Source organism: Ogataea haglerorum (genome assembly GCF_019207285.1).
Source record: "Ogataea haglerorum isolate 81-453-3 chromosome Unknown 81-453-3_NODE_12_length_311171_cov_96.283249, whole genome shotgun sequence".
NCBI classification, from domain to species: Eukaryota; Fungi; Ascomycota; class Pichiomycetes; order Pichiales; family Pichiaceae; genus Ogataea; species Ogataea haglerorum.
This window is the reverse complement of record NW_025065162.1, coordinates 147,417-175,254: the sequence shown is the minus strand read 5'-3', so window position 1 is coordinate 175,254 and position 27,838 is coordinate 147,417. Positions and strand designations below refer to the sequence as shown.

At 54.6% G+C, this 27,838-nt stretch overlaps 18 protein-coding genes across 18 annotated transcripts; 7 read left to right on the top strand and 11 right to left on the bottom strand.

The window, feature by feature from the left end:
• Window positions 1-22: 22 nt before the first annotated feature.
• Window positions 23-1,174, bottom strand: KL911_004222 (uncharacterized protein; the record flags this gene model as incomplete). Its single annotated transcript, XM_043199490.1, has 1 exon — window positions 23-1,174. One exon carries the CDS (start codon window positions 1,172-1,174, stop codon window positions 23-25), a length of 1,152 nt encoding a protein of 383 aa, XP_043053046.1.
• Window positions 1,175-1,389: 215 nt separating this feature from the next.
• Window positions 1,390-2,325, top strand: KL911_004221 (uncharacterized protein; the record flags this gene model as incomplete). Its single annotated transcript, XM_043199489.1, has 1 exon — window positions 1,390-2,325. One exon carries the CDS (start codon window positions 1,390-1,392, stop codon window positions 2,323-2,325), a length of 936 nt encoding a protein of 311 aa, XP_043053045.1.
• Window positions 2,326-2,575: 250 nt separating this feature from the next.
• On the top strand, window positions 2,576-4,191 carry KL911_004220 (uncharacterized protein; the record flags this gene model as incomplete). Its single annotated transcript, XM_043199488.1, has 2 exons — window positions 2,576-2,797; window positions 3,010-4,191. The coding sequence occupies 2 exons, from the start codon at window positions 2,576-2,578 to the stop codon at window positions 4,189-4,191; spliced, it is 1,404 nt and encodes a 467-aa protein (XP_043053044.1).
• A 42-nt stretch (window positions 4,192-4,233) lies between these two features.
• Window positions 4,234-4,935, top strand: KL911_004219 (uncharacterized protein; the record flags this gene model as incomplete). The annotated part of the gene is made up of 1 exon (XM_043199486.1): window positions 4,234-4,935. The coding sequence occupies one exon, from the start codon at window positions 4,234-4,236 to the stop codon at window positions 4,933-4,935; it is 702 nt and encodes a 233-aa protein (XP_043053043.1).
• Window positions 4,936-5,034: 99 nt separating this feature from the next.
• On the top strand, window positions 5,035-5,541 carry KL911_004218 (uncharacterized protein; the record flags this gene model as incomplete). Its single annotated transcript, XM_043199485.1, has 1 exon — window positions 5,035-5,541. One exon carries the CDS (start codon window positions 5,035-5,037, stop codon window positions 5,539-5,541), a length of 507 nt encoding a protein of 168 aa, XP_043053042.1.
• A 22-nt stretch (window positions 5,542-5,563) lies between these two features.
• KL911_004217 (uncharacterized protein) lies at window positions 5,564-7,090 on the bottom strand (the record flags this gene model as incomplete). Its single annotated transcript, XM_043199484.1, has 1 exon — window positions 5,564-7,090. The coding sequence occupies one exon, from the start codon at window positions 7,088-7,090 to the stop codon at window positions 5,564-5,566; it is 1,527 nt and encodes a 508-aa protein (XP_043053041.1).
• Window positions 7,091-7,146: 56 nt separating this feature from the next.
• KL911_004216 (uncharacterized protein) lies at window positions 7,147-8,445 on the bottom strand (the record flags this gene model as incomplete). Its single annotated transcript, XM_043199483.1, has 1 exon — window positions 7,147-8,445. The coding sequence occupies one exon, from the start codon at window positions 8,443-8,445 to the stop codon at window positions 7,147-7,149; it is 1,299 nt and encodes a 432-aa protein (XP_043053040.1).
• A 48-nt stretch (window positions 8,446-8,493) lies between these two features.
• KL911_004215 (uncharacterized protein) lies at window positions 8,494-9,111 on the bottom strand (the record flags this gene model as incomplete). Its single annotated transcript, XM_043199482.1, has 1 exon — window positions 8,494-9,111. The coding sequence occupies one exon, from the start codon at window positions 9,109-9,111 to the stop codon at window positions 8,494-8,496; it is 618 nt and encodes a 205-aa protein (XP_043053039.1).
• Window positions 9,112-9,141: 30 nt separating this feature from the next.
• Window positions 9,142-9,861, top strand: KL911_004214 (uncharacterized protein; the record flags this gene model as incomplete). Its single annotated transcript, XM_043199481.1, has 1 exon — window positions 9,142-9,861. One exon carries the CDS (start codon window positions 9,142-9,144, stop codon window positions 9,859-9,861), a length of 720 nt encoding a protein of 239 aa, XP_043053038.1.
• Window positions 9,862-9,882: 21 nt separating this feature from the next.
• KL911_004213 (uncharacterized protein) lies at window positions 9,883-13,518 on the bottom strand (the record flags this gene model as incomplete). The annotated part of the gene is made up of 1 exon (XM_043199480.1): window positions 9,883-13,518. The coding sequence occupies one exon, from the start codon at window positions 13,516-13,518 to the stop codon at window positions 9,883-9,885; it is 3,636 nt and encodes a 1,211-aa protein (XP_043053037.1).
• Window positions 13,519-13,578: 60 nt separating this feature from the next.
• KL911_004212 (uncharacterized protein) lies at window positions 13,579-15,206 on the bottom strand (the record flags this gene model as incomplete). The annotated part of the gene is made up of 2 exons (XM_043199479.1): window positions 13,579-15,111; window positions 15,174-15,206. 2 exons carry the CDS (start codon window positions 15,204-15,206, stop codon window positions 13,579-13,581), a joined length of 1,566 nt encoding a protein of 521 aa, XP_043053036.1.
• A 37-nt stretch (window positions 15,207-15,243) lies between these two features.
• Window positions 15,244-15,825, bottom strand: KL911_004211 (uncharacterized protein; the record flags this gene model as incomplete). Its single annotated transcript, XM_043199478.1, has 1 exon — window positions 15,244-15,825. The coding sequence occupies one exon, from the start codon at window positions 15,823-15,825 to the stop codon at window positions 15,244-15,246; it is 582 nt and encodes a 193-aa protein (XP_043053035.1).
• Window positions 15,826-15,907: 82 nt separating this feature from the next.
• On the bottom strand, window positions 15,908-16,939 carry KL911_004210 (uncharacterized protein; the record flags this gene model as incomplete). Its single annotated transcript, XM_043199477.1, has 1 exon — window positions 15,908-16,939. One exon carries the CDS (start codon window positions 16,937-16,939, stop codon window positions 15,908-15,910), a length of 1,032 nt encoding a protein of 343 aa, XP_043053034.1.
• A 93-nt stretch (window positions 16,940-17,032) lies between these two features.
• On the top strand, window positions 17,033-17,353 carry KL911_004209 (uncharacterized protein; the record flags this gene model as incomplete). The annotated part of the gene is made up of 2 exons (XM_043199475.1): window positions 17,033-17,039; window positions 17,100-17,353. The coding sequence occupies 2 exons, from the start codon at window positions 17,033-17,035 to the stop codon at window positions 17,351-17,353; spliced, it is 261 nt and encodes an 86-aa protein (XP_043053033.1).
• A 29-nt stretch (window positions 17,354-17,382) lies between these two features.
• Window positions 17,383-21,801, bottom strand: KL911_004208 (uncharacterized protein; the record flags this gene model as incomplete). The annotated part of the gene is made up of 1 exon (XM_043199474.1): window positions 17,383-21,801. The coding sequence occupies one exon, from the start codon at window positions 21,799-21,801 to the stop codon at window positions 17,383-17,385; it is 4,419 nt and encodes a 1,472-aa protein (XP_043053032.1).
• Window positions 21,802-21,897: 96 nt separating this feature from the next.
• On the top strand, window positions 21,898-25,164 carry KL911_004207 (uncharacterized protein; the record flags this gene model as incomplete). The annotated part of the gene is made up of 1 exon (XM_043199473.1): window positions 21,898-25,164. The coding sequence occupies one exon, from the start codon at window positions 21,898-21,900 to the stop codon at window positions 25,162-25,164; it is 3,267 nt and encodes a 1,088-aa protein (XP_043053031.1).
• Window positions 25,165-25,215: 51 nt separating this feature from the next.
• Window positions 25,216-25,946, bottom strand: KL911_004206 (uncharacterized protein; the record flags this gene model as incomplete). The annotated part of the gene is made up of 2 exons (XM_043199472.1): window positions 25,216-25,414; window positions 25,546-25,946. The coding sequence occupies 2 exons, from the start codon at window positions 25,944-25,946 to the stop codon at window positions 25,216-25,218; spliced, it is 600 nt and encodes a 199-aa protein (XP_043053030.1).
• A 72-nt stretch (window positions 25,947-26,018) lies between these two features.
• On the bottom strand, window positions 26,019-27,770 carry KL911_004205 (uncharacterized protein; the record flags this gene model as incomplete). Its single annotated transcript, XM_043199471.1, has 1 exon — window positions 26,019-27,770. One exon carries the CDS (start codon window positions 27,768-27,770, stop codon window positions 26,019-26,021), a length of 1,752 nt encoding a protein of 583 aa, XP_043053029.1.
• Window positions 27,771-27,838: the final 68 nt, after the last annotated feature.

Sequence of the window (27,838 nt, the reverse complement as noted above, 5' to 3'; positions counted from 1 at the left end):
TTAGCGAAATAATGAATGCGACTTAATTGGAGAAAGAATGCGAGAACAGGAACCTCTTCTCATCGTGCTCGTCAACTGGATACCAAAAGCTCCAAAACCAGTCTAGAAGCCTGTATCTCATAGTAGAGAATGTAGACAGCTGACCTGAGGTTGGAGGGTTCGGGTCAATTTTCCGGGAGACGAATAGTGGTTTTGTGGCTCTGAACAATTTGCGGAAAACGTTGCATCTCGATTTAGGTTCCCTGAGGCTTTGGAAGTCGGACGTGTCGAACACGACTGTACTTAAAGAGCTGGAGCTGGCACTGGATTTGGGAGAGTGCACTTCTCTGCAACTCTCAAAGATCTGCACCCAGTCCGGATCTTTTTGCTGTTCGTATTTGGCTCTCTCCTGTTGGAGAAAGTACTTGTAGCAATTTGGATCTGTGACAGGGGAGCATGCCGAATCGTGGATCACGGTTGCTGGCTCTGAGCTGGCTGATTTCTTGAGAATGCTCAGCTCGCGGTCCAGGAGGTACTCTCCTCTTTCTGTGCTGTCTGCTGGTCTCCATCGCTCGTACATCTCGAGAACGGAGTTTAAGAGGTCTTTTGGCGTCCCTGAGAGACGTCCACCGCGTTGTGTTAAAGTCTCTAGCTCATCGAGCACTACTCTTGCCGTGAAAGATCGCACGCACGTAAAAAAGAGCTCGTCAACAGCGGCATTCGAATGCTTTGGTAGCTCGGCGTCCTTGAGCCAGTTAAAGATGTCGTCATAGCTAGTGCGCGGGATTGTTTCGAGGACTATCTGGAAGGCAGAAGTAACTAGCACCAATCCGTCGGGCTGCGATTGCGGGAAAACTGGGATTCTGGTCCAGAAAGAGGAAAGCAGCGCAAGAGTGAGATTAGGGCTGATCAGCTCTGTGCCTCCGCTGCGGCTATGAGAGTAGAATGTGTTGTAGAACCAGCAAATAACGTCGCACGAGCTTTCGAGGATGTCTTTCCTGTTGTCCTTCACGTAGCATTCCAGGCCAGGAATCACCAGCTTATCAAGTACCTCCGCCAGACGGGGAAACACTGTCTGGAGAAACGCCGGCGAGTCCTCATTCAGCTTGAGCTGCTCCTTGAATTGCAGGAGTGCAAGTCCCAGATCGTCATAGGGAAGCTCCAAGAGCAGCGTGTCCAAGTGGCAACGGTTCATGGTATAGCAATAAAATAGCGGAATAAATTTATGTTCTAATTGGGGAGACACTTATTTGTATGCCCATTAAAGGATCCCAGGGATAACGGTTCTCTGCCAAGACAGTGTCACGTGACATACTTTTGGGCTGGTGCCCTTCTAAAATTTTTCAGAAAATTCAGCCGGGAAATAACTTCATCTAGCTTTAAAAAGCCTAACGTTGTGACAAAAACGAAATGGGAGCTAACAAGGACAAGAAGGTCGAATATTTCTCCAAGCTCAAGCAGCTGCTTGAGGAGTACAAGTCTGTCTTCATCGTTGGTGTCGACAACGTCTCTTCTCAGCAAATGCACGAGATTAGAAAGGCTCTTAGACAAGATGCCGTCGTTCTTATGGGTAAGAACACCATGGTGAGAAGGGCCCTGAGAGGCTTCATTGCCGAGAACCCAGACTACGAAAAGCTGATGCCTTTCGTCAGAGGTAACGTCGGATTTGTCTTCACCAACTCTGATCTGAAGACCATCAGAAACGTCATCTTGGAGAACAAGGTTGCTGCTCCAGCCAGAGCCGGTGCCATTGCTCCAGGCGATGTGTATGTCCCAGCCGGTAACACTGGTATGGAGCCAGGTAAGACCTCCTTCTTCCAGGCTTTGGGTGTTCCAACCAAGATTGCCAGAGGTACCATCGAGATTACCACTGACGTCAAGATCCTGACCAAGGACCAGAAGGTTGGACCTTCCGAGGCTACTCTTTTAAACATGCTGAACATCTCGCCTTTCACGTATGGTTTGACCGTTGTGCAAGTCTACGACAATGGCCAGGTGTTCCCATCGTCCATTCTGGACATCACCGATGAGGAGTTGGTTGGCCACTTCGTCTCTGCCATCTCCACCATCACCCAGATCTCGCTGGCTGCTGGCTACCCAACCATCCCAGCTGTGTCCCACCAGATCATCAACAACTACAAGAACATCCTTGCTCTTTCCGTTGCTACTGATTACACCTTCGAGGGATCTGAGGCTATCAAGGACAGAATTGCCAACCCAGACGCTTATGCTGCTGCCGCTCCTGTTGCTGCTGCTTCCTCTGCTCCAGCCGAGGAGGCCACTGCCGCTGCTGCTGAGGAAGAGGAGGAGTCTGACGACGACATGGGATTCGACTTGTTCGGTTAGGTTAGTGTTAGGTAATAATACATCTCTCTGTTCCCCAAATTTTTTCCTCATGGTTTTTGTTTACCCGGCTCTGAAACGGAAATGGATTTATCCCAGCCAATAATTTTGAGTGGAGAAGATACATATTAACAAGCGTGATACGCCGGCTAGCTTTGCGTGAAATTTGCATTCCAGCCCTGCCACCTGTTTGATTCAGACCATTTCGCCTCAAGCCAAGCATATCTGCTCTTCCACCATCGTCTGCGCCAACATGCTGTCCATTGTCCAGAGAAGACTCCAGTCCACAGTGGCGACTCCCGTCAAGAGGTCCAGCACCTCGCTCAGGGGCGTGCTGCTGGGCTTCTTTGCCGGCGTGTCCATAACCGGATTCGGCGCATACTACTATCTGCTAGACGAGTACAAGTCCTCGTCCAATGCTGTCGTCTCCGACGTGCTACTTCTCCAGAAAAGCATCAGAAAGCTCGAGAGCCATGTGCGCACGCTCGAGGATAACCTGGCCAAGAAATAGCCCGCCCACTTTGCTCTCCTTACTTCTCCTTATGTATACATATGAGATCACTGAACTGACTGAATAACATTCCGTTGCGTAAACCTTTTTCACAGCCTTAAAACTTTTCCATGTCTGAGACCATCCGGCGGTGTCCATATTTTCTGCCCAACAAGGGCCGGCCGTGCGGTGTGCAGCTTCGCAGCGACACGCAGTACTGCTACAACCATCTGCCGCAGGGCGAGCGGTTTTCCAAAACGAAAAACGGGAAAACCGTCACCAGGGTCCCGTGTCCTCTGGACCCGTCGCACACTGTGTGGTCGGACAAGCTGCGCCGCCATCTCAAATCGTGCAACACTTTGAAAAAGAAGCTGGAATTTGAGGCTAGCGTGCGCCAACTTCCGTGGCTGGTGGTGGACTTCAACGTCCGAGGAGAACCTGCGCTGGAAAGTAGTTCGCCGGACTACGCCGAGTTTGCAGCGTTTGTGCGCCGGTTCCGCGACGCCCACAAACAGTTGTACTCCTCAGACCTCGAAATGAGCCAGATCAACTACAAATACGGGCTCGAAGAGCGGATGAGCGAGGTCGGTAACCGCAAGCACGTGACGCAGCAGGCCTCGCTGATCGGGCACATGGCGCACGAAAACCTGCTTCGCGACGGCACTGTCTACGTGGAGTTTGGCTGCGGCCGCGGCGAGTTTGCCAGGTATCTTCTGCGAGCGCTGGATACGGATCCGGCGCTGGTAGCAAGGGACAAACAGGTGCTGCTGGTCGACAGACAGTCGCCGCGGATGAAGTTCGACACCAAAATGAGAGAGGAGCATACCAGCGGTGCAGTTACGGTCACCAGATTCAAGACAGACATCAAGGACCTGGACTTGGCGACCGCAGTCAGGAGTCTGGCGTTTCCGGGCAAGGTTGTGGGCTTTTCGAAGCATCTATGCGGAACGGCGACAGACCTCACGCTGCGGTGTCTGCTGAATGCACGGAAAGATCCCAAGTTCCAGTTCTCTGGGTTTTTGGTGGCCATGTGTTGTCGCCACGCTTGTAAATATAACTGGCTGCTTGAGGAGTCGCGCGCCTACCTGAGGGAGAAATTTGGCATTGGACAGCAGGAGTTTCTCTATCTGTCCAAGATGGCTTGCTGGGCGACGAGTGGCGTCCGGCCGGGAATGAGCGAGAGCGACGGAGCAGACCATTTTACGGGGCTCAATTTGAAAGAGAGGACGGATATCGGGCTCAGGGCCAGACGGGCGATCGACGAAAGCCGCGTCTACGCTATGCAACAGCACGGCTTCTCGGCAAAATTGTTCAACTACGTGAGTCCAGACGTCAGCATTGAAAATAGCTGCATGCTGATAAAAAATATACAAGAGTAAGTACTGAATTTTAATTTGCAATTTGCTACCTTTTTTTTTTTCATGCTCTCTGGCCAACACGCGTTGATCACTGGCGGGTCGCAGGGACTTGGCTATGCTATTGCGCGGAAATTGGGCTCTAATGGGTGCCGGGTGACGCTCCTGTCGCGCAGTCTCGACAAACTCCAGCGCAGAGTGGAGGAGCTCAACGAAACCTGCCCGCATCCCCAAAAACACGATTGCGTAGCATACGATCTAAAGGACCCGAGCGGCATCGAGTCGATGGTGAAAAGCCACAAGGGCCTCAAAACAGCCAACATCCTGGTCAATTGTGCCGGCGTCCCGCAGTCCAGCCTGCTCATGTCGACGCCGAGCCAGGAAATCCAGGACATCATCAACGTCAACCTCACGTCTCCGCTGATCTTGAGTAAACTCTTTGCCCGAAGCATGATGCGTCTGCAAAATCCAAACATAGTCAACATTTCCTCAGTTCTGGCAAGAGACTGCGCGCGGGGAACAGTAGCATACAGCGTCTCGAAAAGCGGTCTCAACAAACTGACCCAGACGCTGGCCTTTGAAATGAAGTCCAAGAAAGTACGAGTGAACGCAATCATGCCGGGGCTCATGCCGGAGACGGACATCGGAAAGCAGGTCACCAAGGGTGCAGTCAAGTCGTCGCGTCTCACGTGCGACGACGTCGCCGAGAAGGTGCTCTCCGTGATTGTTGATCCGGAGCTGACAGGGGAGTGCGTGGCAGTCGAGTAGCAGGCTTATTTGAGTTTCTGGTTTACGTAAGCTGAAGCTTCCTCCATGCGGTGAAAATTTTTTTTTTTTCACGTTTCTAATTATCCCTGCTTCCTTAAGATGATTATCTACAAAGACGTGATTTCCGGCGACGAACTGCTCTCTGACGCTTACGACATCAAGGAGGTTGATGGAGCCATCTACGAGGCCGACTGCCAGATGGTGCAGGTCAAGGCTGGTGCCGACATCGATATCGGTGCTAACCCATCTGCTGAGGATGGTGCTGAGGACCTGGACGATGGTGTTGAGACCGTCAACAACGTCGTCTACTCCTTCAGACTGCAGCAGACCCAGTTCGACAAGAAGTCGTTCCTGACCTACATCAAGGGCTACATGAAGAAGGTCAAGGCTCACCTGGCTGAGACCGCTCCAGACCAGGTGGAGGCTTTCGAGAAGGGTGCCACTTCCTACGTCAAGAAGGTCGTTGGTTCTTTCAAGGACTGGGAGTTTTTCACCGGTGAGTCCATGGACCCAGACGGAATGATTGTCCTGCTCAACTACAGAGAGGACGGTGTCACTCCATTTGTTGCTATCTGGAAGCACGGTGTCAAGGAGGAGAAGATCTAAGTAATTTGCTAATAAAGTATCATCATCCCGAAATGCTGAGTAGGTAGGCTTCCATGTCCTGTTTCGAGCAGGACGGGTTGTCCAGTTGCCAGGTCAGCAGCTTGGCGTTCGTCTCCGACAGCCACGGGCCGGGTTTTCTGTTCAGAGCAGCTGCCACCTCCTTGCCATTTAACAGGAGTTTGGTGTTGTGCACATCCTCGAGGTTCTGCGACTGGACGTAGCGGGCGAACCTGGCGCCGTTCTCGACGAGTTCGTGTGTATTCTGAGGACTCCTGAAAATTGAGACAATTATGTTGGTGAGCAGCATGAGCCTCCATTCCTCTTTGTACGGAATCAGCAGCGTCGTTGCAATCTCGGACCGCGCGATGTTGCTCCATTGGCGATATGCTGAGTTATATTTCTCGAGCGTCGAGCAGCACAGCCCCACCAGGTCTCTAATCTTGAGCTGCATCTTCAGGGCGTCCTGGACCACCTGGCTCGGCACTGGAATGGTGTGCTTGCCCAAAGCTATTTTTTCGTCCCCCCACGGATAAAGGATCAGGTTCAAAAATAAGGACTGCTTGCTGATATCTGACGCGTAGACGGCTTCCAGTAGGCTGTTCAGAGTCTCGTTGTTCTTCAGCTCCTGCTCGACAGAGTCGTATTTTTGCACCAGTTCCTTCAAGGCCGTCTTCACTGCCTCGTTCCCGGACTCGTAGCCCGGCTGTTCGCACTCAAACAGCTGGTAGAAGCCTACGTCCTCGATCAGCCGCAGGCCATAAACCGGGTTCCTGCCCATGACGATCTTCTTGAACTCCACGTTGATGCGCTCTCTGCTGATTTTCTCCCTCAGTTTCTGCTTGATGTCGTCCTCGCGCATGGCAGCCAGCGCCAGCTCGTCGATGCGGAAGTTGTACGTCGACGCAAACCTGATTAGTCTCAGACACCTGAGCGGGTCGTCCAAAAACGTCCTGCGCGGGTCCAGCGGCGTGCGCAGAACCCCGTCGCGCAGGTCTTGCAGCCCGCGGCCCGTGAAGTCCTCCACCTGGCCCGTGGTCAGGTTGTAGAACAGCGAGTTCAGCGTCGCGTCTCGCCGGAAAGCGTCCTCCTCGGCCGTTCCGACCTCAATTTGCGGGATCCTCGAGTCTTCGGCGTACTTCTCCGACCGCAGATTGACGAAATCGATCGACAGCCCAAACAGTTTTGTCGTGCACGTCTCCAGATGCTTGGACTTCTCTGGATTCTTCTCGATCTTGTAGACGCCGCTCTCTACCGACTTCCCGCCGTTCTGCGCCTTGATATACTCGTGTAATTGGGTCACAAACTCGACGCCCGACAGGTGGTCGATGCCAATGTCGATATCGTGCGACTCGCGGCCCAGAAGCTTGTCTCTGACCCACCCCCCGGTGATTCGCAGCTCCAGAGGCTGCTGCGTCGCAGACGTCTTGTGCTCGTTGAAGTACCGCGTGTATTCGTTCAGAAGATTGACGATCTGCGTCTCAGCTTTGTTGAGCCGGATCTGCGGAACGGAAGAGCTCATTTGACGCAACAGTCGCAGTGCTCTGAACATAAAAATATTTTTCAGGCTGTGGATTTTCTTTTCCGTTCTATATCTACACCTCGTCACTACTCAAACTTCACCTTCTTTCCCTGGAACTTGGCGTTTTTCAGCGCCTCCTCGGCCTTCCGCTTGGCCTCCCACGACGGATGCATTTTGTCGGCCGCGGCCGGCTTGTTCAGCTTCTCCCGATCCTGCTTTTTCTTCTCCTCCTCCTGCTTCTTTTTCTCGGCTCGCTTCCTGACCCGTTCCTCGTACGCCAGACGCTGCTTTTCTCTCTCAGATTGCACTCGCTCGCGCTCCTTCTTGATGTGGTTCGCGTTCTTGCCGTACTTCTTCTCCCAGATTTTCTGACGAGCCCGTTGTCCCCGTCTGTTCTTGCGCTCCTTGGCCAGCTTTTTCATGTCTTTTTCGGCCTGCTCCAGCTCCTCCTCGTCCTCGCCGCCAGAGTAGTACCCGCCGGCCAAAGCAGGCAGCTGGAGCTCGCTGAAGAAGTCGTCGTTGCTCAGCTTTTTGCGCTCGGCCTTTGCCGTCTCGTAGTCCGGCTGCTCGCCGTCAAACTCGCTTGACTGTTCGCTCGGCTCCTCGTCTGTGACCTCGTTGTAATCCACGCCCTCTTCAGGCTCGTCCTCGTCCTCGTCCGACGACCCCGCCACCATGGATTTGTAGTTCGAATAGATTGTATCTAGTTTCTCATCGTCAGAGCTCTCGGTGTCCTCAGAAACGCTCACTTCGTCAGACTCGTCAGCAGAGCTATCAGACTCGTCCTTCGGCGTTTTTTCCTCACTTTCGCTCCGCTTAGCAGTCTCGGGCTTCTTTTCTCTCTTGTCAACGCCAAGAACCAGCTTGAAATTGTGTTCTGTCTGCTGCACCACCTCCTTGACTGTGTTTTTGTTGAACAGCTTGGACACGAGATTATTTAGTTCCGTCTCGTATGTGTGCCCTTTCAGTTTCTCACGGTCCTCCCAAAACGATGTTGGCGGGACTTCGCGCACCTCTTCGCGGTGAAATATCTTGGACCCCAGCTTGGTCAGTTTCTGCTTTATCACGGTATCCAGCTCGCTCTCCAGCTTCTCGTACAATATGCGGTCTTCGGGTTTTGTAGTCTTGTTTTTAAGCACTTGCTTGATTTGTCCGCCCAGCAGGCGCTCTAACTTGAGATATGCCGAATGGTATTTGCGCTCGAATAGTTGTCTTTTCAATTGTCTGATCATCTTGAAAGCTTCGTCCTCAGATAGCATCAGAAGCTTCACATGGTGCGCGTTCTTGGACTTTGCCAGCTTGCGAGAAAGCGGAAACCGCGGGGGATCCAAGTTTTCGTACCGGAACTGCAGCAAATCCAGTTTTCCAATTAGGTTCTCCTTCATGCCGTCTAGAGAAAAATTGAAAAAAAAATAGCACAGCCAAAACAGAAATTACAGGCCCTTTACGGTAAGCTTATCGATTTCGGGCTTGTAGGAGTCGAGTTTCTTCAAATAGTTCTGGATCATCTTGATGCACTGCTTGCGCTTGGTTCTGAGGTCCTGGCTGCCGTAAATCTCCACAGAGTCCAGTTTCATCAACAGTTTCAACAAGCTCTCGTTGAAGTACAGGTACTGGTACTCAAACTTCTGTTTGTAGGAGGCGTCCGGTTTCTTTGCCGATTTCTTGCCTTTCCGCTTGGAGGGGCCTGGTTTGGCGATTTCCTGCTCCACGGCCTCAATGTACTTGTCCATCTCCGGAACGTAGTTGGTCTCAAAGTCGCGCAAAATGGCGTCGATGTCCTGCTGCGCCTGCTGCTCTGGGCTCATGTTGGGCGGCTCGGGCTTTTGCAACTTGGATCTCTTCGACCTCTTCCTCTTCTTAGGCTTCGGCTGGGCTGCGAGCGATCTGCTCACTAGGAGAGCCACAGCGAGCGACAGGCTGCCGTAAAGGAGCCAGCTCTCATTTTTCTGGAGAGCGTGCCACGCAGTGCGCACGTGCTCGTTCTGCAAAAGTGTTTGTGCGGTAGAACTTTTGCTCACGCTGTTTATCAAATCCTGGAGCTGGTTCATGGGAAAAAATAACAAAAAATATTTTAGCTAATGAACGTTGACAGAAGAAGAAATGTGGGGCCTGCGAATGTCAAGCCGCTGGTTTTCGCCGAGTCGAGGCCTCCCGCGCAGCACATAGATCCGAAGATTTTCTTGGAGACCGGACTCATACAAAATTGCAGCGGATCGTCGTACTTGGAGAACGACAAGACCATCATTGTTACGTCTATCTATGGGCCTCGTCCAAACTTCGCGAGATCGTTCAACGACCAGGCCAGCCTGAAGGTGAGCGTTGAGCTCTCAAAGTTCTTGCCGCTGGACAACCTGAAAGACAACAGAAAGAATATAACCCCAGACAAGGAGAGGCTCGTTGCGTCGCTGGAGTCTTTTATGCTCTCCAACTTCCAGAGTCTGATCCTTCTGCAAAATTACCCCAAATCCTCGATCGAGATATTTGTGCAGGTTGTGGCGCTGAACCCTGCCCATTCGCTGGTCTACACACTCAAGAACATCGTAAACGGCGTGAGTGTTGCTCTGGTAGACTCTGGTCTTAATATACGGTCCGTGGCCTCGTGTGGGTACTCAGGCGGGGCGGACCACGAAATGGCGGTCAACTTCAGTGGCGAGGACGAGATCCTGGGCATCTGGAGCGACTTTGCGGCTTTCGACGAGTCGTTCGACTCGGCCATCGACACTTGCGAAAAAGATTCGCTCCAGCTGCGAAAAGAAATCAATGGCTACCTGCTACAGAAAGCTACAGCCAAACAGTAGACATTCGTATATTAATTCAGATCATAAGCGGGCGGGAACGTTTCTCTTGAACACGCGCGCTTCCACTCCTCGCACGCGTTTCTCGGTATCCTGCTGGGTCACCAAACTGACCATCGGCTCCAGCTTCAGCGAAATGTTGTATAGCTTGTCGTCGTCCGGGAGCTGCTCCCACATGTCATGGAAATAAGACCATAACTCGTCGATTTTTTCGAAATGGTAGGCTTTGGCGTTGAACTTGATCACCTCCTGGATGGTGCGGTAAATGCTCAGCCGTTTGCCGAAATTCACGAGGTTGCGGTTGTTGTGCAGGTAGTCTGGGTTTCCGTCGGTGAGGAACCGCAGGTCCGACAGGTACATGCCCAAAAACGGCAGACATGGCTCTGAGTCCTCGTTGACGAACTTGAGGATGCTGCGGTACTCGCTGTAGTTCTTGCCGATCGACATCAGCTGGTCCATCTTCTCGAAGTTGGCCATCAGGTGTTTCGGTACAAGAACCCACGTTTTCTTGAGTCTGCTGATTGATGTCGAGCTGAGCCCGGAGATAATCGCCGTCATGGTCGAGTAGTTCCGGAGCTTGAGCAGTTTGTCGGCAACAATGATGAAATATTTGATGTTCTCTGCTCTGGACTGGATATCGCGCTGACGCAGGATCATGTAGATGACAAAATGTGTAATAAGGTTGCAGTTGCGCACAAAATTGGCGATGTTTTTGGACCCAACCGGTTCAGAGTGCTTGAAAATGCGGTTGAAGCGGTACGACCGCGCAAGCAGGTCGAACTTGTCGATCTTGCGGAACAGCTCGCACTGGATCAGCGTGATCTGGCGCGCAAACTCCATCGAGTCTATGTCCCGCAGCCGCAGCTTGTTCGTGTTGCGCAGATTCTTGCCAAGCATCAGCGGCACCGGCGGCCGGCCTTCAAACGGCTTCGGCTCCGGATTGCCGTGGCCAAACTCAGCAAACCACTCGTCCTGCGTCTTCATCGCCATCACCAGCCGCCCCAGCTGCGCGAGCTTCGCGTCCACGTTGTTGCTCTCGATAAAAAGCTCCCACTTTGTTTTCAGCTCCGGAGAACTGTACTGCACGAGCCACGCGGTGCTGAACAGCTTGGCGAACGTGCGCAGAACCTCTTCGCGCTGCCGCTTGAGCTTTCTCTCCACCCAAATGCTGTACTCCTCGTAACTCAGCCCCTCGGGCATCTGGATGTTGTACCTGTCCATGAGCGCGCTGAAAAAGGCCACCGGCGTCATGAACGTCACAAACATGGCCAGCATGGTCTCCTTGAACTCGTCGTCGTTGTCGTGGGTCGGGTTCACCAGCCGCGACACCAGACCCCCCGCAGGCCCGCCCTTGATGCCGTTCATGTCGAAAATCACCGACTGCTCCTCGTCGTCGGCGTCCAAGAACCACGGCAGCTCCGTCTCCGTGTCACGTGACTTGCGCCGCCCGTAGCTGTACTCCGACTGGCTCACGGAGGAGACCATGGTGTTGTGCCGTTCGGCGACAAAGAGCGACGCGACGCTGAAGTCTGTGTTCATGAGCCTCGTGCAGTAGTTGAGGATCGACTGGCGTTCTTCCTTCAGCTGGGTCGTCGACATGATGACGAGGTCAAACTGCTGCAATGCCTTGGAGATCGTCGCGCGCAGTTTCAGGTTCGAGTCGTACAGGTACTCGCCGTCGTTGAGGTCTCTGAAGTCCTTCTCGTTGAGGTTGGCCACGAGCGCGCGCGCAAACTGCTCGGTCTTGAGCCCCAGCACAGACTGGTCGTAGAACGTCTCTTCCTCCTTCAGGCCCTCGAACACCTCTGGGTCGTCGACGGTGATGTTCTGGGCGTCCATGATGAGGTCGCTGAGCGTGTCGTGGAGCGACTGTTTGAGCTCGACGAACTCTGTGAGCACCGGCTCGAGCTGCTTGGAGGTGGTTTCGTAGAAAAGCCGGTTCGCGCTTTCCGGGTCGTCGTCCTCGGCGACGCGCTCGTTGCGCAGCCGTTCCTTGCGCGCGAGCCGGTTGACCATGATGAAGATCGTGAAGTCGATCGACTCGAGGAGGTTGAGGAAGCGGTTCAGCGACGGCACGCTGTGGTAGATGAGCGTGACGATGTTGAGGTTGCGGTCTTCGATGAACTTCTTGTACTTGACGTCGCGCGGGATCAGCATGCTGAGCACCTGGACCACGTTGTTGAGGATCTCGCACGCCTTGGCTTTATAGTCGCTCAGGCGCTCGACGGCCTCGTCGTCGAGAAGAACGTTGTTCTTGTGCGAGTGCGGGTCGATAAACAGGCTCTCGGAGCTGTGCAGAGGGCCGCCGAGGTCATCGAACGGGTTCGAGAAATTGCCCGCGTGGAAACGGCCCTTGAAGAAGCGCGGGTACACCAGCGGCAGGGTGTCCGGCTCCGCGTGGTTCGAATAGCGCAGCTGCAAAAACGTCTCCTTGAGCGAGCCCGCGCGCCTGAGCAGCTTGACGGCGTCGCGCTCAGCGCGCCGATAGAACGTCTCGGACACGTGCGACGCGTCGCTGCCGTGGTCCAGCTCGTCTGCGCTGCTGAGCTCGTCGTCGGCGGTGTCGTCGCCGCCCACAGAGCGCAGCAAGTGTTTCGACCCGACAAAGTGCAGGTTCCCGTTGATGGCCAGCTGCGACAGCGAGCTGGTTATCTTGTGCAGGTTCTCGCGCACGCTGTCGGCGACGCCGTTGCGCTCAAGGTCCTTGGTCGCCATGTTGCTGGCCACATGGAACAGCGTGACGGTCTCGGCGAGGTTGTTGAGACACACGAGGAACAGCTCGCGCGAGTTCTTGCTGATCGTGTCCAGACACATGTTGACCAGGTACCGGAACTTCTTGTACAGCTCGGTCCAGCTCGTGACGTCCGTGGGCGAGAAGTAGAACATGTCAGGGCTGTGCCACAGGCGGCCGTTTGTGTCGGCGAGACAGTCGGCGATGGTGTCTCTGCTCTGCGCCTGGTCGTACGTGCGCTCTGCCTGCGACTCGGCCTCTGCCGCGGCGTCCTTTGCGTCGATCGGCACCACGTCCAGGCCGTTGAACCTGGACACGTCTGTCTTCTCGAGCGCCGAGTCGTGGTCGACGTAGTCGGCGCTGATCAGCGGCAGGTCCTTGGAGTACACGTTCAGCGCGCTGTTGTGGTACACGAACTCGCCGTCCTGGGTGATCTCGGGCACCCAGACCGGCAGGAAGTTGAAGCTCGGCTGCGACGTCGACTGCGAGAAGTACGAGTTGATCTCCTCGGCAGACGCCACCGCGACCTGCGTGCGGTCGCCGGACCGCGTGCTCTGGAAGCTCTCTCTGTGCGGCGTCTGGGCCGAGGCCGTCGACGAGAAGGAGACGTTTTTCGGGACGTTGAGCGACTCGAGCGTCCTGCGCTCGTCGCGCACAGTGGACACCGACGGCTGCAGCGGCGTGCCCTGCTGGATGATGCGCGTGTGCGAGGGCGGGAACCACCCGCGCGTGACGTTGCCGATCGGGTCGACGAGGATGCCGTCCCACCACCGGGAGTTTGGGGCGTTGAGCACGTACACGATGTCGTCGACCACGAGGCTGAGCAGGGCCGGGTCGTTCTGGCCGTCGAAGTACCGCGTCGCCATGGCGACGCACACGGGCGTCACGGCGGTGCGGCCGGGCTTGTGTGCGGGCGTGTCGTCCCCCATTGGGTGTGCTGTGATAAGTAGAGGAAAAATTTACTGTCAAGAGAAAATCGGCCGTGCTATTTATCGCATTTCTAAGCCTGAATTGCTATGGACCAGGAGACAGACGGATTGCTCAGCTCGCCAAAACGGCAGTACGTGGCGGGAGACGGCCGCCCCCACACGCACAGCCCGCTCAGCCCCCGGATGCCGCTCGACGACCCGCTGCTCGATGCCTATCTCAAGGACGACGTGCTGGAGGAGGCGATTGCGGCTCACGAGGCTGAGCACAGCACGGCCGCGTGGGGCACGTGTGCAGCCGGCGACAGCGACGACGACTTCGAACAGTCCGACATGGACCTCGTGCTGGAGAACCTGCGCGACCACCGCCGGCTGGTGTGGCACAAAAGGCCGTCGGTGTCCATGATCTGCGTGGTGGTATTCATCACGGCGTTCGTGCTGGGCCTCCAGCAGGGCGAGGAGCTCGCGCTCACGTTCGACGGCGTGTGCCGCCACTACAACCGCAAGCATCCGGACGGGATGATCAGCTGCGGCTCGGCCGCAAGCCAGCAGCTCGGCACGCGCATCCAGTGGTGGCAGAACCTGATTGGCGGCGTGAGCACGGTGCTCGTGAGCGTCAAGATGGGCCACCTCAGCGACGTGTACGGGCGCAAGCCGCTGCTCGTGTACAACATCCTCATCTACGTGGTGTCCGGGTGTCTGAAAGCTCTGATTTTCGGGGCAGACCAGGCAAGGTTCACGCCGGCGCGGTATCTGGCGGTGCATTTCCTGAGCACGCTGGCCGGCTCGATGGCCGTTACCATGGGGCTCGCCAACAGCTATCTGATCGACGTTGTGGAGGAAGCGCAGCGCGCGACGTACATGGCGGTGCTCGTGGCCTTTTTCTACATCGGGCTCACTCTGGGCCCGATGACGGGGGCGTTTGTGCCGCTGCCGGCGTTCCAGCTCTACGTGCTGTCCGTGCTGGTGCATGCGGCCGCTCTCGTGCTGGTGGTTCTGTTTCTGCCGGAATCGCGCTCGCGGAAACTGCGGCGCCGGTCGAGCAGAAGAATGTCGTCCATCAGTGCTTCCAAGTCGGCTCTTGGAATTGGCTCGTCGCTGCAGCTGCTGTGGATCACCAGGCGCGACGCGAGCGGCAACGTCGACTGGACCGCGCGCTGGACGGTCGTGAAACTCGTCGTCGTCGAAGTCCTCATGTTTTCGTCCACCATGGGGGCAGGCGTCGTCTGGACGATCTACGGCAAGTTTAAGTTCCAGTGGTCGTCCAGAGACCTCAGTTTCTGTCTCGGGCTCGCGATGCTGTGCCGGGCGACCGTCCTGCTCGTGTTCAACCCGATGTTCTCCAGGAAGCTCGCCTACCACTTCCGCAAGGAGTCCGCCGTGATCGACGCGACTGACAGGCTTGCCTTGCTGCTCGCCGTCTTCATGAACATTGTCGGCCGACTTCTGATGATCTGCGCCGCGTCGCCGGCGCTGTTCCTCGCCAGCTTCCTGTTCGACGGCTTCGGCTCCATTCTCGACCCTGTGCTGCACTCGACCGTGCTCAAGTACAACCAGGCGCCCGACCGCAACGGCGAGCTGCTCGGCTGCTTCGCGCTCATCCGCAGCACGCTAAGCGTCGTCGCCCCGACCATTTTCCTCTCGGTGTACACTCTGACGCTGAAAAGCGACCCAAAAGTCGCTCTATACATCACCGAAGCCCTGATGCTGGCGTCTTTCGCGTTGGTGCTATCTCTCAGATAATTTATACTCCTCTAATTTCTCTCGCTCGATCTCCTGCTGCCGTTTCCGTAGCGCCTCGCCCTCCTCGCGATCCACTATCAGCAGCGGCACACGCGGCTCCTCTGCCCGGCCCTCAAACACGCGCTCTCTGGCCGCCTCGTCGCGCGTCGGCTGGTACAGCAAATGTGAAAACGACTCCGGCTCCGTCATGGTGATCGGCTCCGGCGGCTCTTCGGGCTCCTGCACATACCCCAGATACGGCGACGGCGGCGGGGACTGCAGTTCCACGCGGCGTTCTGGGGGTTCCAGCCGGGCAGGCACGTCCAGCGTCGACTCTGAGCGCGCCGAGTTCCTGCGCGAGTACGTGACCCGAATTCCCTGGCTCTGTAGCAACTGGTACACCTTCTGAGCAGTCTCGGGGGTGTCAAAGATCACGACTATGCGACGCAGCGAACGGAGCACAGAAACGGCCACGGATTCGCCGTCGGCGCCCCACTTCTGCACACTCGCGAGGAATTCATCTAGAACGTCGCGGTTCGCCTCGTCCAGCAGGTACTGGTCGGTCACCACGAGCGTGTTCGTCACCATGAATTATATGCACAGCCACAAAAAAAAAACTTTAGAAAAACTTTAAAAAAATGAAAAATAGCACATTAATATTAGTAGCACGCTATTTTCTTCTCTTGGAAACACCCCCGTTCTGGTTCTCCTTGCCCCGCTTCAGCTTGTTCACCTTCTTCTCCTTACGCTCCACAATCGAGCGCGCCTGGTCCTCGTCCAGAGCCAACTCCACCAGCCCCTTCTCGAACTTCGTCAGCCTCACCTCCGGAGTCTCGTCCTTGGCAGGCTTCTCACCCTCGCCAACGTCCTGCTCGCTGAATATCCTCTCGGCGATATAAATCGGCAGCCCAGGCGACTCCAGTAGCTTCAATTGTATGGTCTTCAACGGTTGTTTCTCGAAATGCTGTGTGAGAGCCTGGACGTTGTCCACGATGTTGTCAAGCGGCTGGCGGACGCTACCCAAATTGAGGGTGAGATTCACCCCCATCGGAGTGACGTAATGGACAGAACGGATCATTTTCGACACCTGGTTGGCCAACGTGGTCACCGAAAACACGTTTTCCTTGGTCTTGAGTCTAATTGGTAGCGGGAGTTTCGAGGTGGAGTAGAAAATCTTGCCAAGCAGCTTCGGCAGAGCAGTGATCAGGCTCTCGTCGCTCAAAAACAGGTCGTACTCTTTCTGCAATTTTCTTCTGGCCTCGTAGCTCTTGTAGGCTCCCTTGAGCTCAGCAGCAGAGATGATTTTGGCGAGATGCGGGATGTTCTCGTGCTCAATTTTCTCCAGCGTTTCAGCGTCGATCTGGCCGTCCTTGACGAAAACACACACCTTGAACTCGTTCTCCAGATCGTGCACAGGGTGTGGAACCGGCACAGTTGTAGGCTTGAGCACCTGCTTTTTGCTAAAGAACTTGACACTCGTCAGCTGCATGTACAGACTGGCATCGTCGTCGTCAAAGAGCTGTGGCTTCTCAGACTTGTGTGAGTCCTTCCACTTGATCAGCTCGGAAACTGCCTTTTTCACAGCGGTATCTTTCACGAAAACGCCCTCCTGAGCCTTTGGCTCGGTATTCACCACTGTTCCAGTAACTCTCTTGCCCCTCTTGACGGCGCCAGCGGCCTTCTTGGTCTTCTTCGGTGGCATGCCTCTAGATCTAAAAAATTTAAAAAAAATCAGAAAATATTTCACGCATAAATCGTCCCGTCGATAATATTATTTCACCTATTCTTTTTACTCATGGTAAGTATGCCTTCCGCGAAGCACGCTAACAGTTAGGGAAAACGCAAGACCAAGGCGGCACCAGTCAAAAAGGTCAAACAGAAACTCGATACACAGTTCTCGTGTCTGTTTTGCAACCACGAGAAGTCGGTGAATTGCACGATGGATAAGAAAATCAACATTGGCTCGTTATCGTGTAAAGTCTGTGGCCAGTCATTCCAGACGCCGATAAACTCGCTCTCGCAGCCGATCGACATCTACTCGGACTGGGTGGATGCCTGTGAGGCGGTTGCCGAGCAGGAAGCGGGCGATCAAAAGCAGGAGGATGAATACGAGTAACAATATCTAATGTACAAATATTAAGTTATCTATTTCTTCGATTTGGGTTTGGGCTTCTTGTCCTTCGGTGCTCTGCGAGTTCGGCGCGGAGGCGGGATTCGCGCAGGAGGCTCTGCCTGCGCAGCTACGCGGCCCGCCTGCCGCGACGTACGCCTTGGTAAATGCTCAGGCTCAGGCTCAGGCTCCGGAGTGCTCTTCGGCTTGCGAGTTTTTTCCACCTTGATTTCTCGGACAGGCTCCTCGACAAACCGCTGCGCCTCGTCAACGAGCTCCTTCAGCTCCTTCGCTTTCTCCTCCTCGATGAAAAACTCGGCTTCCTCCACCAGGTCCTTCACCGCCTTGGGCAGAGTGGCAGGGGGCGGAGTGCTCAGCTCGCGGCGCTTCTGTTCCAGCTCGTACGAGAGCACGCGGCCGCTGCGTGTGGACATTCCGCTGCTGACGATCTTGATAGGCGACTTGGCACGGTACAGCCTGTCGCCGTTGGACGACGGCCGCGACTTTGGTCTGCGCGAGGTTTCAGAGTCGGAAACCACGCGCCGCTGTTTCTTTGCGCTCTCGCTGTCGCGTGGTTCTGAGCTGTGGCGCTTTTGAGAACGGCCTCTCGTTCGTCTTGCAGGCGACGAGTCCCTGCTCCGCTCAGACGCAGAGTGCGTCTCTGCGGTCAAAGGAGGCACGTCGCCCAGGGACAAGCCTACTGATTCGGGCTTGACGGTGATTTGGGGCTCCGCAGGAGATTCTGTTGCAGGAACATGGATTACAGGAATGTCTTCGGGCTCAGCGGTGTCGGCCCTTTGTGGAGCCTCCGTCTCAGAAAGCTTTGGAGAGGCCGTAGGAGAGACCTCCGGCGACGACCTTGGAGAAGATTCCAGAGAAGCAGGGTCCGGCTTGACTGTGATTGTTTGCACCGGTTCTTCAAGTTCGTCTTTCAGCACTGGCTGATCCGCAATTGCCGTTTTCTCGTCCTGCTCTTGCTCCTGCTTCACTTCCACCCGATCATCTGCAAAAGTCTGTTCTGCCGCCTCTGCTGTCTCCTCTGCCTCCTCCGGCTCTGCATCAGGCTCAGATAGCTCATTTTGGGACACGTTCGGAGAAATGTCTGCCAGCGTCCCGGAAGCGAAGTCCGAGAGCAGCCCAAGGAAGCCACGAGATTCAGGGCGCGGTTCTGGAACTCGCGACTCGGGGCAGTTGGTGTCGTCGTCTGCGGGCGTTGGAGATGACGAGCTAGAGAAAATGGGCGCTGCTTTTTCTTGTTCCCGTGCTGGCTGTTCATTTGACTGTTCCAGGGCTTCTTCAGGCGTTCCAGGGACTTGTGTGGGGCCTTCCTCCGGAGTTTCCGCAAAAGCCTCCTCTGTGCCCTCTGATTCCGCCTCCGTTTGCGCCGAGCTTTCTTCGGCAGTCTCGGCCGCCAATTCTTCGCTTTGCTCCTCATGGGAGTCCTCTGCAGGAACGTGAATGACTTCCGTGTGTTCCTCGGGCTCTGCGGGCTCTTCATCGCGCGCTTCCTCCTCTTCATGCTCTGCAACCTCGCCAGCGTCCTCTGCTTGCATTTCTGCTGGCAGATCCAATTCCTGCGTTTTCTCTTGCTGATGAGCCTCATTTTCCTGCTCTTGTGCTTTCAAATCCTCTTCCGGCACCTCTTCGCTCCCCACTTCTTCACGGAGGTCCTTGTCTGAAACATTCTCTGGGTCATAGTGATCTTCATCCTGTTCATGCCCTTCAGATTGTTCCACAGCCTCCCTGTCCTCGACCTGCCCTTTTTCGCTCACCTCAGAAACATCCCTCCGGTCGCCGTCGCTTTCCATCTCCATCATCGTTCCAGAGACAAATTCTCTCAAGGAGCTGAAAAACCCTGTCGGCTCAGCAGAGCCTGCGTCTGATTGAGGTCCAGAACCTGAACTGTCAGTCTGAGGCTCTTCATTTGCAGACTGCTGTTGCGCTTCCTCGTATGTCTGTCCGTTCTCCGTCTCTTCCTCCAACTGCTTCTCCTCTTGCTCTTGCTTCAACTCCTTCATCTCCTCCTCTTTCTCCTCTTCCCTCTCCTCCTGCTCCTCGCTCTCTGGACAAACACAAATAACAGTCGTCTCCTCGGTCTCCTCTGGTACTTCATTCTCTTCTTTCTCCTCTGGCACTCCATCCTCTTTCGTCTCCTCTGTCTCCCTGACATCAACTTCAGGAGTCGAGATATCCATCATGGCCTCCGACGCAAACTGCTCCAGCGTGTCAAGCAATCCCGTCTGCACTTTGGCACGTTTTGGCTCCTGCTCTGATTCCGCCTCCTCCTGCTTCCGTTTGCCTGCTATCTCCTCGCCGTACTCCTCCGTAATCGCCTGCTCGACCTCGTCCGAGGCGAGCGACTCCGCAGACTCTGTCTCCATCACTTCCTCGGAGTCCGCGTTCTCGTCGTCGTAGTACACCGTCTGATTCGCAAGCAACGACTCGGTGTCATCATCTGCCTGCGTCGTGTTCAGCAAAGCCGTCGCGTACGCCTCCTGGTCGACCATACTGTCGATCGACGCGTCGCCGGCGTCGTTTTCAATCACAGACGACTCGGCCACCACCTCGATTGCAGGATCGTCGCTGCCTTCAAGGTCTTCGGTCGCAGAGTCCATCGCCGTCTCGTACGCCGTGTCCAGAAAGGTCGACTCGGCGTCGTATTTCTGCGACGTCTCCGCCTCAGGCTCGGGCGCAGTCACAAGCACCGTGGTCTCGTCCTCCACGGCTGTCTCCTCATGCTCGATGTTCGTGCTCTCTGCGTTTATCGCATTGGACTCTGGCTCCGGCTCTGGCTCCTCGCTAACGTCCGGACCTGGCTCCACGAAATGCACAGACTTCTCGGTGTTCTCGGAGACTACCGGCTCGCTCTCCTCGCTGGCCTTGTTGTGCACCTCGAATGCGCCCGACAAAAGATCCAACAGACCAGGGTTTAGTTTCGGCGACTTTGGACTAGGCACGCGTTTTGGCAGCTCCACGGGCGGAGGAGTTTTGTGTTTCTTGGCTGGAACAGACGGCTCAGACTCTGTAGTGTCCATAATAGCGGTTTCAAACACCTCCGGCATAATCTCCGATTCCTCGGCACTAGCTTGGCCAGATACTCCAGCTTCCTGGACTTCTTCAGCTCCCTCAGCTGCCTCAGCGAGTCCTTCCTCTTCAGGCTGTTCTTTCTCCTCCGTTTCTGCTGTCTCCTCCGCCCTCACCTCTATGCGGGTGGTCTCGTCAACGACGTCGTCATAAACGCTTGTCTCCTGCTGAGCAAGAAGCGCGATCTGGGTCCAGTCGGGAACCTCGCCCTGCTGCTCATCTTCACGGTAGGAATAATAAAGTGATTCGTTCGCAACCGGCTGGTTCAATATGCTATCTGCTTCAGACATGATCTGGTCGATTTCCTGAAACTCCACAGGTTGGTGCATCTCTGGCTTGCTAGAACTCTCAGAAACTTCGGCTCCCGTTTCACCCCCGGTTTCATTATCGGCAAATTCTTGTTCGCTCTCTTGCTCGCTCTCTGCACTCGGCTCCTCGCTTTCCTCTGCCTGGCTCTCTCCCATTTCGCTCTCTTCTTCGTTCTCTTCGCTGTATTCCGCGTTCTCCTCGCTCTCCTCCTCGCTCTCCCCATCGCTCTCGCCATAATGGCTCACCACGTAGTTGCTTATTGGAGGAAGTCGCTTGCCCGCAAACCGGTCCGCCACCTTCGGCTGCTCTTCAGAGTCCTCCGGCTCTGCTTGCTCGGAATCCTCGCTTTCGGAGTCCAGCTCAATCACCTCGATGGAACTGTCGGATTGTGCGCTCTCCTGTTGCTGCTTGTCAGGCTCTGGTTCTCCGTCCTCACCGGTCTCTTCTGATTCCTCGTCTTTTTCTTCCTCTTTTTCTTCCTCTTTTTCTTCGTCTCTCTTCTGTTCCACCCTTCCTTCTTTCTCTGGGCCCTGCACCTCCTTATTTTCGCTAACTTCCCTAAGCAGCTGCGCAAGCTTGGCCACCCGGCTTTCGTCCTCCTCGAGCCTTCGCAGCCTCTCGCGCTCTGCAATGTACTCCCTGTGGATCTGCTCGTACAATTCGCGCTCCTCGCGCGCCGACGCCGCCAGATATCTGGCATAGCGCTTTTTCGACTCGCGATACCAGCTGAATTCGTCGTTGCGTCTTCTCGGAATGGGTTTCAACGGCGCCTCTACAGGGGCACTCTCTTTGCGAAATGCGCTCCTCAATGGCTTTCCGATATGCTGCTGTTGCTCTCTGTGTGTCACAGGGGGCTCCTGCTCCCGCACAGGGTCTTCTAGAGGAATGTTGGCCCGCTGGGCCAATGTTTTCCAGTATTCGATATCCTCGTCAACAGACGGCTCGGGCGATCGCACCTCCACAGATGCGTCGTCGCCGTATATTCTGGCTAGCGCCTTGCTCAAGAACGGGTTCAATTCCGGGTTTGCAGCGGCCCGTCTAGGTTTGTCTTGCGATGGCATTTGGCAGTAAATAAAACTAACAAAATAATTTCGAACACGAGTCGATCGTCTTTATTTTTTTATTTTGAAATATTTCCTGCTTTTGATCTTGATGATATGGACCAATTAGATGCTCCGACTCCGCTCGAAATAGGGTACTACGACCCGTTCTCGCTCTACAGGCACCTTAAAAAGGACCTCGAGACCATCACACGGATCGATAAACTCCATTGGAAGCCGGGTCCCGCCAGCTCGGTGCGCACCCTGAGTAACATAAAACTCAACTACGTCCAGTCCACAGACAACAAATATCTCAATTTCATTTTCATCAGCAGCACCAGCATAGACGAATACCGGGCGCGCGTGCGGCCTGTGGTCAAACAGTGGCTCAACAATGTCAAGTCGGCCAAGCCGACCTCCGTCTACTTCATAATTCTGTATGAGAACACCTCTCACGTCTCGAGGGCAGAAAAACTTCTCAAAACCAACCTGCTGAACAAGCTGAAGACAGACTTTCTCGACGACACGCTCACGTTCGACAATATCTTCAAAATCAAGTCAAGCTACCCGTCTGCGGTCGAAAAAAGCGAGGCCTGGGCCGGCTTGGCCAGCTCGGTCAAGATAGGGCTTGTCGAGTCAATCGGCTACCGACTCGCGTACTATCGCTCGCGCGACACGCTCGACAGCATGAACGAGCTTGCTCGTCTGTTTATGAGCATTGGACAGTTGGATGACGCGCTGCATTGTTATAAGGACATGTTTGCTAAGGTTGATAAGCTAGACCTCGAAGAGGGAATCGAAAGCTGCTCGTTTAACGACCTCCCGCTGGCCGACAGCGCGCCAGCCATTGACTACAAGTCCAAGTTCAAGCTCAAGGCGTTCTTCTACAAGCAGTCGGTGACCATTTTGCACAAGACGGCCACGAGCGAGGCTCTCATGATTCGCACGCAAATGGAATGGAGTCAGGTGCTTTCGCGTTTTGTTGAGTCGCTGGGCGAGAGTTTCAAGAAAAACGAGATAGCAGTGGTGTTGATCACCGACTTTCTCAAGAATGCACAGCTCCAGAAGCTTCTGGGCGGCTCCGAACGAGACCTGGCCGAGCTGTACGAGAAGCTCGGCGACATCCGGCTTTTGAGGCGCAATGAGCTGATCAAACTCGCGCATTGCAAGGGCTACGTGTTGGCTGGCTCTTTGGTGGACGTTCCGATGCATTCGGAGAAGTACGAGCCGTTCGACGATACCGTGAAGAGCATTTTAGAGTCGGAGAGCAGGTTTCAGGAGCACGCCATTGACGAGACGAAAAAAGTCATCGAGGAATATTCGAAAGCGCAGTCGCGGCCGCGCACCATCGACACGCTGTCGACGGAGCTGGCACTGATATATTTCCACAGCATGAAGGAGCTGGAGACGTCTCTGGAAATATTGAACGACTCGTTCACCTACTTCAAGAACTCCGAATGGAAGTACATCACGCTGGGCATTCTGAGGATATTTATTGCCAATCTCGAGCAGCTGAGCGCAACGTACGAGGACGTGCTGCCTGTGCTTTTGACGTCGTATTTGGAGCTGGTTGCCAAAAACGAGCCGTACGAGTCCGACAAGCTGTCCAAGATCCTCGACAACCTGACCGACCGGGTGGTATTCGAATCCGCCGACCTTTTTGACTGCGACCTCGCTCCTTGCGTCGACCCGGCGGGCGTCGACACGTACGAGCTAGGGGTGCGGATCACCAGCAAGATGGTGCTGCCCGTGGACGAGATTGTCGTGCATTTTGAAAACACGCAGTTCCGGCTTGGTAGCTGCTCTCTAGAAAAATTCAACGAATACAGGTTGCAGACAAAGGACCTCGTGTGCGGCGACTTAGAAGCCCGCAGCGTCGTGGTGCGCTCTGGCAAGCTGGAAATCCATAAAACACTCGACCTGCGTGTTTTTGCGTACCCGATCGAGCAGTTCTACAAAAACGGCCACCTTTACCAGAACACCGTGGTAGACGCCGTTGTTCCCCGGGTGAGAGACCTCAACAGGGACGAAATCATGCTGGTTGCCAGAGTGGGCTCCGAGCAGCTCCCGCGTTGCGAGTTTGTGTTCTACAAGACGGATATCGACCGAATGGTGCCCAACGCAGAGTATGTGGTTGAGAGAGACGGCAAAGCTGTTGAAGCGGAGGTGGAAAATCACGTGGACCGGCTGGTGTTCAAGTGCGACTGCTCGTTTTCTCCCGGCTCGACGGCGACGGTCAGAATCCCGTACTTTTTCCCGCCAGAGGTCTCAAACACGATCGTCCCGCTCTCCTTCGGACTGGTCTTCGGCGACCGTTCCGTGCATCTGACCAAGGACCTGGACACCCAGCTCCAGATCGCCGTCTCGGTGCAGGACATCTTCAAGTCGGCGCAGCTCTTCTCCAATTACTCCATCAACTCGCCGATCCATAACCGTCCGGTCAGGGTTCAGAGGGTGGACCTCACGTCGCAGAGCTCGAAGGTGGTCACGTGGAAGCAGCCGCGCAACATAATCGCGTTCAATGACCAGGGAACGACGTTTTTCTACAAGATTGAGAGTCTCAGCGACGAAAGTCTGAACTTGCAAATCGACTACAATGACATTGAGGACGAGATCGTTGCTGGGCTTGAGAAAATGTTCCGGAAACAGATTTTAGACGAGGAGCCGGAACTGATTAAATACTCGGGTCTTTTGGGCGCCTTTTTCAGGGCACAGAAACCGAAACTCAACCACTACTCGCTGACCAACTGCATCAAAACTGACCCGTTTGAGGGCAGGCTCCATCAGAAGATCCTCTCGCAGCTGCATCCTGACGACGCCCAGAGTCTTGCCAACCGGCTGCGGGACTTCTTTGGCCGCAGCTACAACATTTCTCCTGATCTGCAGCACGAGCTCATCTCCGCGTCCTGGAAACAGCTGAACATAGTGGTCACTCTCCCTGTGATCAACACAATCAACATTGTCGAGTTCCGGTTTGCCAAGCAGCTGCAGTACTTGGTGTGCGAACCGATCCACGCACGCCTGTCGCTCCACGTTATTCTCTTCAAGCTGGAGGAGAAAGAGAACAAAAAAGTGCGGTTCCAAAACGAGCCGGAGATCCCCAAGAACATCAACCTCAAGCTGGATCTGGTGGAGAACGAGAACAACTGGCTTATCGCAGGACTCAAGAACTTCGACCTCGACCTGAACCTCCAGAACGACAAAAGCGCCGCCTACGAATTCGATCTCGTTCTCACGCCGCTGCGTGTGGGCAAACTGGAGCTGCCGCGGGTCGAAATCAGAAACAAGTCCGACTTCCAGATCCAGATGGAGCTCGACTACAAGAATAGCTCCGAGAACCTTTTGGTGGTCTCTGAACTCAACAAAGTGACGTATTCATTCTAGAGAGCACGCTCATAGCTCAGAATTGAGGACAGGAGCGATTTGGCATCTGGCTTAGTCGACACCACTGCCGGCTTGATACCGTTCTCCAGGAGGTACTCTTCCGTCGTCGGGCCGATCGACGCAATCTGGAAATTGTGCTTCCTCTCCTTGAGCATATTCACAATGTCGGCCGTTCCCTGTGGAGAGAAGAAGATGAGCCACGAGTTTTGCGGCGCCGTCGACGAGAGCTGCTCGTACCTGGTTTTTATATCTTCGAGGGGCTCTGTGCGGTAGGAAACGAGCTCCATGACGCTAAAGTTGATGGAATTGAGCTTTCGCGGAATAATATCTTTGCGTATTTCTCCCGTGAGAAACAGCACCTTTTTGGCTCTCGTGCGGAACAGCGGGTCGCCGATGATAATGTCCGATAGAATTGAGCCGTTGCCAGCGTCCTTGCCGCCACGAACATCCGTAAACCCCAGATTCTCTAGATACTGCGAAGTCGTAGGACCCACGGTGTAGGACGGCTTGCTGAGAATTTGGTCGAGCCGCTCGAACTTCTCGTGCCGCAGCTCCTGCAGAAGCTTGGCGAGCGTCTCGATGCACCGCTGGGACGTCACAATCAGTGCCTGGTACTCGTTCAGATAGAGATCAGATTTGAGAAATTCCTTCACCTCTTTTTCGTTGATCGGCGAGTGTTTGAGCAGCGGCAGAAACACCGGCTCGTACTGAGCCTGGCTAAACAGTTCGTCGTACGGATCGGTGGGGACTGTTTTGTTTTTCAGCAGTATTATTCGAGCCATTATCCAATAGAGATAAAAATAAATGTCATTAATAGAAGAATTATTTTCAGGGCGGCGATCGACGCGTCGACATCACGAGACGGTCCTCTTCTCGACCAAGCGCAGCGGCTTGTATGCGGAAGCGTCGTCCAGGCCCCAGGAGTCAGAGCTGTTGCTGGTGACTGCGTCGTCGTCGGAAAACGAGTGGCGGTTGTTGATCAGCACGGACGAGTCCTCGTCGCTGGGCAGACGCTCGTCCATGTCCTTGAGCGTTTTGAAGATGATGAAGAAGTCTTCGATGTTCTGCTTGAAAATGACGTTGAAGTTGGAGCACGTGAGCTTGAGGTCCGCCACTAGTTTCTCCTGGAACTTGCAAATTGTGGTGGACAGGTTCTGTGAGTCTCTGTGGCTCATAGACGAGTTCTGCAAGCTGGTCTGGAATAACTCAAACAGTCTCGCCACGGTGGTTTCGATCCGCGTGTCGCATTCCTCGAGGATCTGGTTCTGGCTGAGGTACTCGGTCTTGAGCAGGTAAAATTCGAAAAGCAGCAAACTGAGCTCGCGTAGCAGACCGAAACACTGTTTCTTGCACTCGAAAATAAAGTTCTCAATGAACACGCACTCGTCCTTCAGATACGCTCCTGTCTCCTCCAGCTTGCGCAGCGAGTCGAGATCGTCCAACCCAAGCAGCTGGATCTGCAGCTGGGCGATGTCGGACGAGAATAGGCCGTACAGAACAGAAATCCAGTTGTAGATCCATTGCTCGTTTCTGCTAGTGAACTGTCTCAGCTCTTCGCGCATGTCCCGCCTGACGTCCTCGATGCTGCTGCGGGACTTCTTGATGCTTTCATCGTGCTCTCCCAGCGTCGATTGGACCGTTTCCAGCTTCTTGCTGATGTCCACGAGCGTCAGGTCGGTGGACTCGCAATACGCCTTGAAATACGTGTCCGAATCGAGAGAGAAGTCGCGATCCAGGTCTTTCAGGACGTCGCTGAGGCTCACTTCGGCGGCTCCGTCCATGTTTCCTAGGATCTTCTCCAGCAAAATTTGGGAGTTCGTTAGCATTAGGTTGCATTTGCAGATCCGGATCTTGGCGAGCTCGTGCTCCTTGTCCATCAGCTCTGCCTTGATGTCCACCTGTGAGACGTACTGATCGATCGTCTTTTTGAGGTTGGCGGATTGTTGTTCAAGCCGCTGCATTTTGGCCGTGTAGGTGGAAAGAGAGGACTCAAACTTGCCGAGGTTCTGCTCTGTCTTTTCTGAAACTTCCTTGATGGTGTCAAACTTGTTCAGTTCGCCCTTGATGTTCTGGCGACACGCCTTCATCTTTGTCTGAAACTTTGCAACCATCTCCTCGATCTGCAGCATCCCGTTCTTCACCACTGTGTTCAGGTTTGCGTTTAGGGTATCGCTTTCCTGCTGCAACCGAACGGAAATGTTGTAGAAGAGTTCGTCCTCCTTGGCCATGAAATGGTTCAGAGTGGCCTTCAGGTCTGTCATTTCGGTCTGACAGTCACTAATCAGCCATTTCTGTGCTCTGATTCGCCAAAATAGTACGCCAACCAGAACAAAAAGCCCAGCAAAAAAAAGTGCTCCCAACGCCAGCACGACGCTGAAAATCTCAATCATCTCTTCGTACTTCGAGTTCGCAAGTGTCTGATTCTTGTTCGCGTTTTCAATGTCTATGAGCTCCTGTAAGAGGTCGATTCCACGGAACTGGTCTTTGCTGGAAGTGACCATCGTGGTGATTATTCCCAGAATAGCCGCACTGAACCCCAGAGTAAGCGACTGCGCCGTTGGGTTGGCAGCTAGTTGGCAGAGAGGATCAATGAGTCGGTCCATCATGAGGTTGTTTAGCCCGCACAAGCGCGTCGCCTGTGTTTATATACCTCTGGCATCTGCGTCGAGATTAG